Genomic DNA, 14,133 nt, shown 5'->3' with positions numbered 1-14,133 from the left:
GTCCCTACTCGTGGTTATACCCATGTGCATCATTTCAGGGGCCGCTCAACAGCACCACGCCCTCACCACGTTTTTTCCGTGTTTCACAATCATCGGAAATCTTCTCATCTTGCCAATCCCTTGTACTACGCTTTCGCCGTCGCTTGTGTCACCAACTCATTTGTTTCTTCGGGTACCCGGGATGCGAAGATACCGGGAGAGGCATGTACTGTACCACAACTCGTCAACTGGCAAGAAGCTCATGTAATGTATTCGTACTTGCAGGCGCAAGTGTCTGCGCACTGTAGAGTTCAATGGTCAGCTACCAGCAAGGAGAGAGATTCTTAGGTCGCTAGCAGTATTTGTTATTTGCGGCCTTTGGGCTGCAAGGCTAGAGACTCAACTGAATCGGGTTACCTTGATAGAGAGATCTGATCATGTACGTACTGTACATAAGCGAAGAGCTGTTCAGCCTTGAAGCTCGCTGCCAGATCTCTCCTATGAGTAAATATGACACTCATCCATACTGGGGTTGGAGTCCATCTTGGATCTTGCCGTCACTCCCTCGTGGACGACCCCTGATGTTGTGCAACCTTCTTCCAACGAACAGGGTCTGCCACGAGGCCGGAGAAGATTCGTGAGAAAGTCAAAGTCAAAGTCAAAGTGAGGTCAAACCATCCACCTCGTCGTCGATGACCCCTGATGCCAGCATGAAGTCTGTAAGTGCCCCAGCGTATCCAGAAAATTCAAAAAGTTGTTTCCCCAGGGTTACATCCCCAACGGTCGTCTCCCATACTGCAGAACCTACAACGGCTCATATCCTCATAGGGCCTGTGCAGCACTGGATTTCCAATTTACAGATCATGAATCTTTCACCTTTCTCCCGGGTGAAACAGGCTCGCAACATCTACCATATGATGCACTGAAAAAGCTCAACAATGTGTCCATCCATCGGATCAATGCAGGATATATCAACCGGCATATGGAGAAGCAGTCGGGACCCAGTCGTTGCTCGGCGCGACCTTCTCATTCCAGGCACAAGTAGCGGTGATCGGCTGATCTCTGGAACAATGCCGGCTAATAACTAGTGGTGGATGGGGATGGAAGAAATCTTCGTCTCCATCATTCAGCTCTGTATGTCATGCCCGGTTCGTGCCCACTCTCGCAAGAAGATAGAGTGACAGGTCATATCAGTTCAATAGTTGTCAAACATTGCGCAATATCTCCTGCCAAGTTCGCGGCAGAGCGCTACAGAATATATGATGGCTGTGGGCATCCACGCGTATCATAGTCAGTCCACCCAAGATCGATGCCGAGACAAATTCAGCACACTCCGTCCCTCTCCGGCCAAATCATCAAGCAGAGTTCGGTCTATGAAAATATCCCAAGGACGACTCGTGTCAGAGCCTAGCGGATGGAGTCCACTGCGAGAATGGATACAACATCTGGTGTTGAGGACATCCACCTCGACATATCTACTAGTCGCATGCGTACAGCATGGGCTGTATCTGCGTAACTGCTACACAATTCTCAGGCAACGACTCGAAACGCCATGGGAAAATATTGACTTGTGCTGGCGTCCCGAGAACGGTTGCAGCGCTAATCCTAGCACTTGGACGAGAATTCATCCCCCCTCAATCCCGACTCCATTTTCCCCCGAGGCCGTGTACCTGCAGATTCCCAGATGGAGCTCGCTCTTCCGGTTCGGTGCCGCACTTTGTAACCTTTTACCTAAGAAATCTCCTTTGTAGTGCACTTGGCTGTGAGAGGTAAGCTCCATGTACAAGGTACCTACAGTAGGAAGGTACCTAGCTGAGCCTCAGAGGGAACACAGATACTCGTATCTGACTGGTCCCAGTTTATTGGTCAGTGGTCACGATATAATATCACCTTCCTCCCTAGCCGATGTCTAAAAAAAGCCCGTAGGAGAGGGGCGGTCGGCTTTGAGACCCGAGGACTGCCTTATTCACTTGATTATAATACGGGTACACCGGGCACTGCACCGATTTGACTTTACCTATCTTCAGTTGTAACCATCTCAGTACCGTGTACCTAGTTGGTAAGTGCTGGATTACGCATTTCTGAATACTTGGTGTGCCGTGAGCCATGTATTCCATCTGGAGAGCAGCGCCAGGGGGGATTTCGCCCTCTGATTGATCATCTAAAAGGATTGATGTTTCTACAAAAAATGCTCCTTCTAAATCGGTCTCGTTATTTTCAGCGCATGCAAACAAAACCCAGGTACCGCAGCAGCGCAGCCAACTTGAGCAAAAAGAAAATACAATTTCACTCCCGCATTGAGTAGGTGCTTTAAAAAATTGCCTGTTGCGGCTATGAAAATGCCGATCACAGGAGTCTGCAAAGATGACCACATCATGCCATGTGGTTACGGGCAGTCTTTTCAAGCAGATCATCATTCCTAAGGGTCTGAAGAGTGTGGGTTTCAATCGGTAGCTCGTGGTTACGGTCCGAGCGGCCCCTACCAAGCACCAGGCTGCTAAGACAACTGCTGAATATCCCAAAACTGAGACACGTAAGGCAGCGGCAGCGTGTCAGCAACATCGACTTACTCCACGTCCACGGAAATGGAACGCCGATTAAGTCTCAAGTCAACAAGTAATGGAGCATAAACTTCGGGAATGTCTATTGCTCTCTCTCTCTGTGCAAGCTCGTGTTGGAACGGTTCGAGTTGCTTTGTTCCGCAATTGCTCGCCAAAACAGCGGCTGGACAACAAAATACCAAGAAGACAAGATTCGTGTCAGGCTGATAAGAGCAATTGCCTCATTTGGAATGTGTCCTTCTTGGCACCTGCCCAGGTCTGCAAAGCTCAAACCCGCCGAGACTGACGCTGCTTTTAAGAGGAGCGAGTCGATAGTCTATCCTATTCCGCAAGATGTAGTGCACATGACTTCTCGGCTTCCCGGGACCATGGCAGGGATTCACAGCTGCATCAGCCCAACCTCAGTCCGGCCACGGCGCTCCAAACAGAATGATCATTGGACTGCTCAACCACCAGATTCGCGATCGGCCCATCTTTCGAGAAGTGAAGACGCCAATCACATCAATCTCTACCCATTACGCCCTTGGGTCAAGGGCCCTCGGAAAGAGGGATCCGCACCAGGCTCTGGAGTGGTGGGCAGGGTCCGTATTGTTCCCCAGCGTCCATGCGGCATGACGAACTCAAGAACCACACCCTGGCACTTACCATTTCAAGGAGTTTGTGGCGTTGACGCTAATGAAACTGACCGTCAGGTGCAGCGTCAACGTTGAGGGACTGCCATGTCCAGCGGACCAGTCAACGAGCCGGTAGAGGGAGATCCATGCATCGAACGAAGTCCAGACGCCTCCAATCTCGACAAGACAGCCGCACTTCCCATGCATCGTGTTTGACGTGGCTAGCTAGGAAACGTTTGACGCAGCACCAACAACGGTCAAAGAAATATCGGTCAGCAAAAATTGTATTACATGAGCGACCGTTTGCATGGGAGATGCGTGGGGTGGGTTTTGTTCTGCGTATTGGAAAGACATATCCAGCAACACACAACCCTCTGCGGTCATTAATTGTTGGCACATTGCTGTTGGCTTGGCTGTTGGCGTGATTGTGGGTGTGACTGATGCTGATGATGGGCTTGTCGACAGTCTTTCGAAAACGATTGCTGCTCAGAGCACCAGCACAAACCTTCTCTCTCTCTCTCTCCTTCTCTCTCTCTGTGTGTGTGTGTCCTTGGAAGACGTGATGCTCCCGGGAGAGCTTAATCACTCATCCGAGGACTGCTGGTATCTGCGGGGGATTCTCATACAAGCTCAATCCCTGAACAAGACTCATCTGTGGCATTATTCGTAGATACAGCAACAAGCTTCGGGTCCATCGTGGGATGTTAGGAAGATCGTCGATACATATTAATGTATTATTGTACCTGAGATACCTTTCCACCAACATGGATGTGGATAGAGAATCAGAGGGTATCCATCGGAGGCAGGTGGTCAGATGCAAGCTATGCCTACAGAGGTAGTCGACTATACTTTGAGGCTATTCCTATATTGGGCAAGGGCGCCTTCTGTAATAGGAAACAGCGCTTGGTCCGTGCTTCTCCTGTGCACCTGCCACCTGCTGCACCTGCCAATAATGCCTGCACACCGTTGGTCGCTGGTGCCTTTGCACTGGCTCCCCAACAAGGCGATTGATGCCGAGCATCGCCCAATCCGACGGGGTGATGATGACTTTGCTCTCTCCCCAATTACACTCTTTTGGCCCCCGCCTTTGGCTGACAAGGACAGGCTTGTAGGGCCATCACGGCCTTTTAGGCTGTCCATGGACCTCCCACCAGTCACGTTGCGCCTCTCTCTGGAGCATTACCCTGCCGGTGGTCCACTCCGGAATTGCTGACCTCAGGGTGGAAAGCTTCTAACCTGCTTCCAAAAGTCTTGGGAACAGGGCTTGATGGCGGCGCCAAACCTCTTTTGGTAGTCGGCGTAAGGTGTCCGTTTGGCTGCCAGGCAGACAAGACAGTCTAGCAACGTCAACTTGGCCTGCGCCTGTTGCTGCCCGTACATTTCCCGTCGGTCAACCCTACTCGTCCCTTTTCAAAGGTGACCCTCCAATGGCCCTTGCCAAACCGCTACGCCCGGCAACCTTCTCTGAACCAGTGAGCAATCCATCCCCTGCAAGCGATCAGTTCGTGATTCTCGGGGCTAACGATACCGGGGTGCTTGCTCTCATGCGGATCAAGACCATGGCAGAACAATTAATCCTCGTATGCCCCTCTAGCGCCGCTGGGCCCTGGATAGCCCTAGCCAGATCCCCCCCTCCCAAAGGCGAATTATATCTTCAATCCCCTTGAACCAGTCCATCGATTTTCCACCGCATCTGACATTGATGAAATACCAAACACAGTCCAAGAATATTTCTTCGGGGTTGTTCAATCTTACATACTCGACGCTTACTCAAGTTCAAGATCCGGGTCTCTGAGAGTCCCAGAAAAGATAAAGACCTCGTCCTCAGACCACTTGGTCCCTCGAATGACGTCGATCTGGGATCGAAATATCAACATGGACTTTGGCTTTGTGAGCTCCCCGAGTCAATCACCAAGTCAATCGCTTTTCACCGCCGGACAATACTTCGACAGCACCTCTGAAGGGTCAAGTCCCAACTCGCCTCGTGTAAGTCCACCCCCACCGTCATGGACCCTTCGACCGCTAATCCTCGCCGAAGCAGATGAGTCAAATCATGTTCAACAACGCCCCCATGCAGTATGACCTCTTCCCATATGGAGCAACGCCGGCATCGTTTTATCCCCCGAATCAGACGAACAAGATCCCCGTTGAATACAACAACGCCGCAGCCATTGATCAGACTGACCGAAGACGGCGACGATCTGGCAGCACTGCAGCGCCCACAGCCAAGGACAAGGAAACCATTCCCAACATGCACCTGGTTCGTCTCCCACTACCCACTATACTCTGTTGGCAAGGTTCACTGACTTCAATGACAGCGACGACGTGCTCAAAATCGCGCATCTCAACGGGCCTTCCGCGAGAGGAAAGAAAAACATGTCAAGGGCCTTGAGCGCCAATTGGAAGATCTTCATGAGAAGCACCAAGACCTGCTACAGTCATATACCAGACAAGCCGACGAGGTCTCGAAGCTCAATGGCAGAATCGCCGAACTGACAGCAGAGCTCAACGCCCTTCGATCATGTCAAGACCAGTCCTTCAGCGAGATGCTGATGCCAGACAAGTTCGACAAGTTCGATGCCTTCTCCACCCACGACAATATGCTCTACAACGGACCAGAATGCTATTTTGATAAGAATGCTGTGGACCTCAACTCGGAGTTTGCCTTGCACTCGTTTGAGGATTCCTTGTAGCATAGTCGTTATCACCAACGGGCAATGGAGATGGGATGCAACTTTCAACTGGCGTTTTACAGAGGTCTTGAATACCTACCTACCTACACGGGCTGGATTTTCCTTTTTTGTGTTTGGGTTTTGTCGATTGCACTTGAGCGAGCGAAGGCGCGCACCGCGCGAGCATGGACGGAATAACTTTTGGTATTCTGCACGACTACACTTTGATGGAACATGTGGTACGCTAGGGGTTCCCTAGGGAGGGAGGAAAAAAAGGGGGTCCCTATGGAAGGAGAACTGGGAGAGTAAAGCCCTTCTACATGCCTTCTTCATGGGTTATCGACGGCGGGCTTTCGCAAGAGCCTTGCGAATGTGGAATACCAGCGGTTCAAAGGACGCACGGATCAACAGGGTGGCAGGCCGGCAACGCCGTGCCGGTTTGAAACATTCATCAAATAATCTTTGTACTACAAGGTGATACCTCCATCAAAGTACACCGATATCTTTCTCGCAATTTCGCAGAGAGACAAACCACTACACCCTGGATGCCGTTCCCGAGCACTGCCTTTCTGGTACGCAAACTTAAAAAGACCATTGCCTGAAGACGGCATTCGCAAAAAGAGTTTGGGAAAGCTAGCTCTCTTTCTTTTTGTTCCCTTGTTTGACAGGCGAGGTCCCCGGCCCTCGCAGTTGGTTGACCCAAGAGAGGCGTTCGAGGCGTCCGATCCCCGAAGTAAACCGTGGTCGGTTCCGCGACAGGATTTCCCTGGCCCAAGGATGATCGAGGGGTTTAGGACGGCGAACGCGGGGAACATTTCGGAGCAGCTCAGCTGCTGCTCAGCTGCTGCCCTGCCCGGACGCTGGGACCAGGGGTTGGTCGTCTCTATTACCCTTTGCTGCCTTATCAAAACTATTTTGAGCTCTACAATTCTCGGCCGGCCATACGGGCAGAAGGGTTCATTCATCCCAGAATTTGGAAATTCACTCCGGCTTCAGCAAACAAATGCTTTTACTCGATGACGGACTCCCACGGCTGCTCGGTTCTGGAGATTCGGCCTTTGCTCGTTGTCCTGTTTGGGCGAGCGACGGCCCATGTCTATCAACAAGGGGCGGTCCCGAGGGATGATCACTATATCCCTAGGCTTTGTACGAGGTACCCGGCAGGCTACGCCTAGGGCAACCGGGGATGTGCACCTACTTTGATCGGTCCTCGCGAAGAGCTCCCAGAACAAGGGCACAAGTATTCGTATATCACAAAGTCTAATACTGATGCGCCTTGCCAGTATCGTCTCTGGGCTCTCGTCTTCTCACTTTGACACCCCTGGACACGGGCTGGGATTCTGTCTCTCCAGGCCCTCGTTATCCAAAAGTGAGCACCGAAGAATAACCCGATGGGGATGAGCGCCCCCGGCGTTCTCCAAGCGAGGAACTCAAAGGAGGGATTCTCATCACACACGTGGGCTTGACTGTGCGACGACGTTTCGAGCATATCGACTCGGACTTGGTCTGGTAAGGGGGCATGCCCACCAAGTCACCAAGTCAGCGAGTTGACCGAGTAAGTTATCACGACTGCTACACCTCCTTGCCCAAAACCCTCCACTCACCAGGCGGCAGGTATACTTGACCCCTTGTCGCAGCCTCAAGACTTTCCCAAACGCCCAGGACATTGGGGGAATCATGTCAGCATGCATCCGCACTATCCCACCACACCCGTGCACGCCCACTCATGCCCACTCTCCCTTTTCAATTAGAGGTTCCGCATAGATGTCGTTTGTGATTCGCTCTGCTGACTGAATTACGAGAAGCCAGGGTAATACGTCCAGAGACTGGGCATCCGGGTGGGGTTCGCTTGAGGCATCTACTCCGTACTATGTCCTTTGGTGCTCCGAAGCCCTTTTATTCGTCAATGGGGTTGTATCACTATCTCGATAGCGCTGCCCAAGGTGGTATTTGCGCCTTCGCCTGTAGGGAGAAAAGCAGTAATTGATCGGCATCTCTCCTGCCATGCATGGACCAAGACGTACTCGCTTCTTGCTCCCTTTTTGAACATGCACCAGCTCACACGCATCCGCAACCCGCACCACTTGGTGTGCCCACTGCCCACCCCATCTGGACCCATCCCACGTGCCAGTCACCATTTTCCATTCCCGGTTAATTTCCAAGAAGGCAATACGAGCGCCAGCTCAAGAGCTGGTTGGTAGTGGGGGAGGCAAAACGTCTTGGCTCAAGCATACCGAGTACCAAGTGTGACGGATCGAACCACCATCTCTCACGTTGACATATCCGCCGGATATACAGTATTGTAAGGTGGTGGACATGGGCACTACATACCTACCTATCATCAGACCGCACCGCACTCTCCCGCCCGCCTGCGGGTTATTTCTTCCGACCCGGGGGGCTATTTTGTTAGGAACTACGGAGGCTTACATACATACCTCGAACATTTTCTAGCCAAAGGATGGAGGTGAGTAAGTGGGAGAGCGGTAAGTAAGTAAGACCTATTCTCTGGGAACATCCCGGAGCGGGTTTCGGGATGATCACGACGAGTGGGGACCGAGTATCTATTTACCTATCCTACCTATCTACCTGTCTACGTACGTACATATCTATCTCCTCCCGAGGTCAGTACAAGTTTTGTACCTGTACTGGTACCCGTACCAATTACCTCCTGCTCCGAGTAATCAGCCCCAACCACTTATCAACAAACAGACAGAGAGAGAGAGTTTTGGGACTAAAAACCTCGTACTCGGTACTCGATCTGTACCTACCACCAGCACAAGCTTCGACAGTAACCTTTACAGGTCCTTGGGGACATATTGAGATGACAGCCAAGGCTCTGCCGACCTTCATCCACCATTCATCTTTTGTGTTTCCCGATCATCTATCTTTTGCTATCTTTTTCCGTTATTTGTACTAGCCGTGGACAAGGAAGGTTATTTACTCCTAGGAGGAGAGTAGGCGAGAGGCTGCTTGGTTGCTTGGCAGCTTGGTGGGTGAAAAAAAGGTCCGAGTACAAATATGGAGAGTGGGCGAGTGGGCAAGTAGGGCGACAGGCGACAGGCGACAAGCGACAGGCGACGGGCGAGTAGGTAATAGCCAAAAGGTAAAATGCTGCCTACCTTGCCTCCTTGTAAGGGAGAGCCTTGGGAGCTAGGGAAAGACGAAAAGGCGAGGAATGAGAGAAAAAAAAAACGTGGCAATGACATCATCCTGCGAGCGAATAGGCTGGTTTGTTCACCTAGTTCCTTCCTTGTAGTACCTACACCAAGGCAGGGAGGCAAGGGAGGGCCCAAGTAGGGCAGTAGGAGGACAAGTAAGCGCCCAGCCCCGAGTCACGCCAGTCACGCACGCCAGTCCAAGAAAAACCATCCACATTGCATTATGGCATGACCGTTATGCGTGCAGTGGTCGGTTTATATTTGGGGACAAAACCGGGCACCGCGTCACCAGGCACGCTATGACTACGAGTACAGGTACCGATTACAGGTACTACTGGTCCAGAGTCCAGACTTTCAGAATCCAGAGGGGATGGATACCTACCCACCCACATACCTACTACTTACCTACTTGTTCTTAGAGTCTGGAGTGCTGGAGGTATGTAACAATATCCAGCCGAAGAGATGCGACAAGGGCGAGGTTCCGCAGCGAGCCGAAGATTTCCAAGTACGTACGTTTCGATCTGTGGTCTGTGAAAGCCAGCCCCTCGGAAAAAAGCGCACAGAGATTCGCAATAAGGGGTTGAGAGCCTTGTCCGTGACGGTGGAGGTTTGGCGGGAAGCTCCTGATCCAGGTCGCCTCTGCCTCTGCCTCTGCCTCTGTGCTTGTACTCGATAAAAGTGCTTGGACTAGTACGAGGTCCTGTATCACCACACCACGGTCAGATGCAGTCCCTGAAGTAAATCCACGTCTACCTACCTACATACTTGACACGTCTATTCCCGGGTTCCGAACGACGGTGGATCCCAACCCTCTGTCTGCTTCTGTCTCTGCCTCTGTGTCTGCACTTGTACTGATGTCGGATGTCGGATGTCGGATGTCAGGTGTTGGGTGGTCTGCCCTACCTCTTCCCTGGGATACGGGCCTTTATACAAGGCATGTATGTGTATGTAATATCCCCTCCCAAGAACAGAAACAAGAAAGCGCCCGCGGCGGAGACAGAGGCGGCGGGGGCGGAGGGTCCAGCATGGTCCAGGGTTTCCTTGGACTTGGCGACAAGCAGGCAGGGAAGCAGGCAGGTATCCAAGGTGGTGTTTTGGACCCTGGACCCTCAAACATTGTTAGCAGATATAAAAAGTAAAAAATTAGTTCTCATTATCGTTGTATGGAGATTTCGATAGGTGCCATCTTTGCTTAGATTCCCCCCTTGGCCTGGATTAAGAGGTTCATGGGTCTCGTGAAGAAAATCCGCGGCTTTTTTGAGATTCTTTTTGCCTCTGATATACTGTTTCGCTTCGCTTAATAGGATAAGAGTGGTGTAAAGGTATCCAGGATAGTCCAGCAATCCTCACCTCGTCCCTGCGTCTCTCGCAATCTGCTCGTCCACCGTCCCTCCCTTGAGCACCTCCGCCTTCTTCACCCCTTGCAGGTAGCGATCGAACTTGCCCGACACGCGAATGACCTTTGTCAAGATCTCGTCATTCAGGTCCTTCTTCCTGAACTCGGCCAAACTGTCTGGCCGTGGTGATGGCGTTGCGAATCTGCCTGCCGTTCATCTCGTACCGGCTCAGACCATGGACGTGCAGCACGAGGTCATCAAAGTCCATCTGGCACGAGCCGGACAACCGCAAATGTTTGATGAAGTTTGTCCAGATCTGGTGGCGTTGCCGCTGGTCCGGGCTCTCGTAGTGCAACGACTGTTGGATCCGCGATTTGAACGTCTCGTCAAAGTGGCCGACGTGGTTCGAGGTGAGGATGAGGATCCCGTTGTAGGACTCGGGGACGCGCAGGAAGACGGACACGAGGGCATTCCGTTTCAGGTCCGCCAGCGTCCGTTCTTCCAGGAAAATGTCCGCTTCGTCGACGCAACTCCAGCGGCGGCCGAGGCGAAGCACGGTGGTCTCCAGGTATTTCTCGACTTCGACGGGCTCGGTTCCAATGTCACTGCACGTCACACGATACAGAGGCTTCTGTGTACAGTCGGCGACACTCTCGGCCGTGTAAGTTCCGCCCGTGCCTGGTCCCCTGTGTAACAAGACGATCAAGCCGTTCCCTTTACCGGCAATCAAATCGGTCGACGTCTCAATGTTCAGCTGATTCTTGGTCAGGGCTTCGAGTAGATCCTTGGTTTCCTCCTCCGTCACGAGACTCTGAAATGCTTTGGTGTTCCACTGGATATCGGCAATGTATTCCACTTCTAGATCCACCCATCTCTTTTCGATGAAGTGGTATCCGTGGGTTTTCGAAGGCAACAGCATTGGAAAAGGAGAATTAGGACATTCCTCTTGGGCGAAGACCTCCGCGGAGAGGTCCTCCGACGCCGTCGGAGCCTCCTCTAAACCATTGCCTCCGTGCATGCGCAAGTAGTCTGGGGGTCGAACACGCATCTTGATATGGGCCACTGAACCCAGAATCGATCATAAAGGTCCCTCGACAGAGTCAAGCCATCGTGAGAAAGAGGCACATTCCACAAGGCCGAGGAAGACCTCTGAAGATCCGGAACTGGTGATGGTTGGGCTTGACGTTCCCGATGACGGACGAAGGATTGAACCGAAAGGTGGGCAGAGGTGAGAAGAAGGCGAGTCGGGAGCAGGTGGCTTAGAAAGCAATACGGTGAGAAAGAAAACAGATTGGAAGGGAGAGAGCATGGCAGGCGGACGAGAGTTCCATAACATCAAAAGCGGCGGCGAGCCCAGCCTGCGATTATACCTGAACAAAAATGTGACAGGACAAACGAAGCACAGTTCAGGGTATATATATATTATACCCTACATAACATATATACATACATGCCACCGACTCCAATTGCTAACCCTTGACCTTGGATCTCGACCTCGAGACCTAAAAACGCCTACCTGGCACATTGCACAGGTATAGGACGAGAGACGGACCAAAAGGTGCCGCCTGCCACTTCCTCTATCGACACCTATTGTCTATTATCTGGTGTTGATGATGATGATTCAGGAGTTCATGATGTTCTTTTTCCCTGGCTCCATCCTCCACTCCTCGACGGCTTTTTGCTTCATGCTTTTATTGATCGAAACCGGGCGGCTCTCTTCCTGGCTTCGGCGACGCTGGCTGGGTCGCGGACACCCCACATGAACAGGCCCAAGGGGATCACGAAGGCGGTGAAGAAGCCGGCGAACTGCAGGTTGTGTCGTGCCATGGACACTGGCGATGGTCTCCAGACGAGAGGGGTCGTCATTTTGATATATTTTGTTTAGATGTTGGTCTTGGGAGTGGTAATGTCAATGGATATGATATGATATCTCGAAGTGAATTCTATTGTTTTCGTTTCGTAGGCGGAGCCGCTTTGGTTGTCTTTTTCCTCTTGTCCAAAGTAACAGGGATATATTTCCAATGGTATGCAATGCAATGCAATGGGTTGTTGCTGTCGATGTCGATGTCGATGTGAATCTGTAAAAAAGGTATTGGAGAGCCAGCCCCAACCCATCCCCTTATATACTCTTGTCTCTCTATCTCCCCTTTTCAGCCCATGCGTGTCCCGGCCCAGAGTGCAAAGGGCTGCGGAGGGTAGGGAAGGGTACCAAGCAAGCAAGCACACCACACTGGTGTCATGATCATACCACCCCTCAATCCTTCTACCAAGTACCGCAGGTTACAAAGTACGGGGGGATAAGAAAGTAAGCGCAAGGAACGTGGAAAATGCCGCAAGACGTGTGTACCACTGTGCAATAATGTCACTACCCACCTAAGAATTCTCCTACGGAGTACTTACGGAGTATGTACCTTTGCGTGCTTGTAGATAATCAGTCGATAAGTGGAGTGATTGCCATCAGGTGCTTGTGCTTGTGCTTGTTTGTTGCTTGGGTGCTTGGGTGTTTTTGCGGAGTGAGGAGGATCGGCATATGTCATTGTCATGCCACTATTTGGTGCCACCACCTCCGCCTCCACCAATCACAATTTTTTTCCTTTTTTCCCGTGTGGTATGACCGTGACTGACTGACTGACTGACCGACCAGCCAGCCAGCTGCCCTTGGTTATTATTGCCCAAGTCACGCAACAACTAACAAGTATTTTCTCCCCCGCAATCAACTACTTTGACAGCCATCAACAAATCATCTCACGTCGGGAGGATCGGGAGTGAGAACCCTACCATAATAAGAGCGAGAATACAGTGCCTGAGCGCTTACTTGTTCGTCGGAACTCGCCGGGGCACGTAGAACGGCAGTCGAAGTCGGTTCGTTATACCCTTACAAGTCTGCTCCCGTAACTCCTTGATGGTGGCCATCAATCAGCCTTGTGCAGCCTTGACATCCCAGCTGGTGCTGGTGCTCGTGTTGGCTCACTACCTTAATGGCCCAACATGGTTTACCTGGCATCTTTGAGTGATTGAGAGTCACTACTGTGGTCAATGTGCAATTGAGAAGACCGTGCTGCGTCTCATGTTACATACATGACTCTCAAGGGCGCGCACTGCATCAATGTATCATCATCCGTGCAGACTCGACAATCCCTGGACCCCCAACCAGATCCAACGGCGATGATGGTCCTCAATTCCTCAACAAGTCACGGGCTCTTGGAAGTTGAGAATCATTGGATGGGGGGGGCCTCGAAGTCGTGTGTGCAACGCCCTGTGCATGCGCCTTAGCTACTCTCCTACTGGATGGTACTGATTTGACCCAATATCCGGGGAACCGTGGCCCAGTCACCCCCGAAGGAGCTTAGGAAAATCGAGTAGTAGGTAGACTCCGCCACTTCTGTAATAGTGTCTTTGTCTGCGAAATGAGGCACGGATGCGAAGCGCCGAGTATTTGTTGAGTTTTACGTACAAGTCAGAGAACGTGGTATAGGTAGGTTCATTCGTTCCTTGAGGCGTTCTCCGGGCTTTTAGATGGTGCATGTCTCACTCTGGAGAACCAGCGCTATTATTATTGCGACCAGCAAACGCCTGAAAATGATCGACTACTTGTAAATTGAGTTCCCTGTTCTAGAGACAAAGAGAGCACCGCAAGACATTGAGTTCTAACCCCCCTGAGATTTATGTAGCCCCAGCCCGGGGTGTTTCAGCCACATTTCTTGGGCGCGTCTTCCGCACAGGGCAGCTGTTCTCGCCTATCAACCACCCCTCGTCGTGCCGTTCCGAGGGCCCGAACCGTGCGAAGTCGTCATTCTTTTGTGTAACCTTCG

At 51.7% G+C, this 14,133-nt stretch overlaps 2 protein-coding genes across 2 annotated transcripts; one reads left to right on the top strand and one right to left on the bottom strand.

Annotated features, from left to right (window-relative positions):
• Positions 1-5,029: 5,029 nt before the first annotated feature.
• AYO20_00353 (hypothetical protein) lies at positions 5,030-5,847 on the top strand (the record flags this gene model as incomplete). The annotated part of the gene is made up of 3 exons (XM_022638664.1): positions 5,030-5,140; positions 5,196-5,414; positions 5,473-5,847. The coding sequence occupies 3 exons, from the start codon at positions 5,030-5,032 to the stop codon at positions 5,845-5,847; spliced, it is 705 nt and encodes a 234-aa protein (XP_022505629.1).
• A 4,483-nt stretch (positions 5,848-10,330) lies between these two features.
• AYO20_00352 (hypothetical protein) lies at positions 10,331-11,369 on the bottom strand (the record flags this gene model as incomplete). The annotated part of the gene is made up of 2 exons (XM_022638663.1): positions 10,331-10,493; positions 10,546-11,369. 2 exons carry the CDS (start codon positions 11,367-11,369, stop codon positions 10,331-10,333), a joined length of 987 nt encoding a protein of 328 aa, XP_022505628.1.
• Between the last annotated feature and the right edge of the window lie 2,764 nt (positions 11,370-14,133).

Source organism: Fonsecaea nubica (genome assembly GCF_001646965.1).
Source record: "Fonsecaea nubica strain CBS 269.64 chromosome Unknown Scaff1, whole genome shotgun sequence".
In the NCBI taxonomy this organism is placed as follows: Eukaryota; Fungi; Ascomycota; class Eurotiomycetes; order Chaetothyriales; family Herpotrichiellaceae; genus Fonsecaea; species Fonsecaea nubica.
The sequence above is the reverse complement of the archived record's forward strand: the minus strand, read 5'-3'. Positions and strand labels throughout refer to the sequence as shown.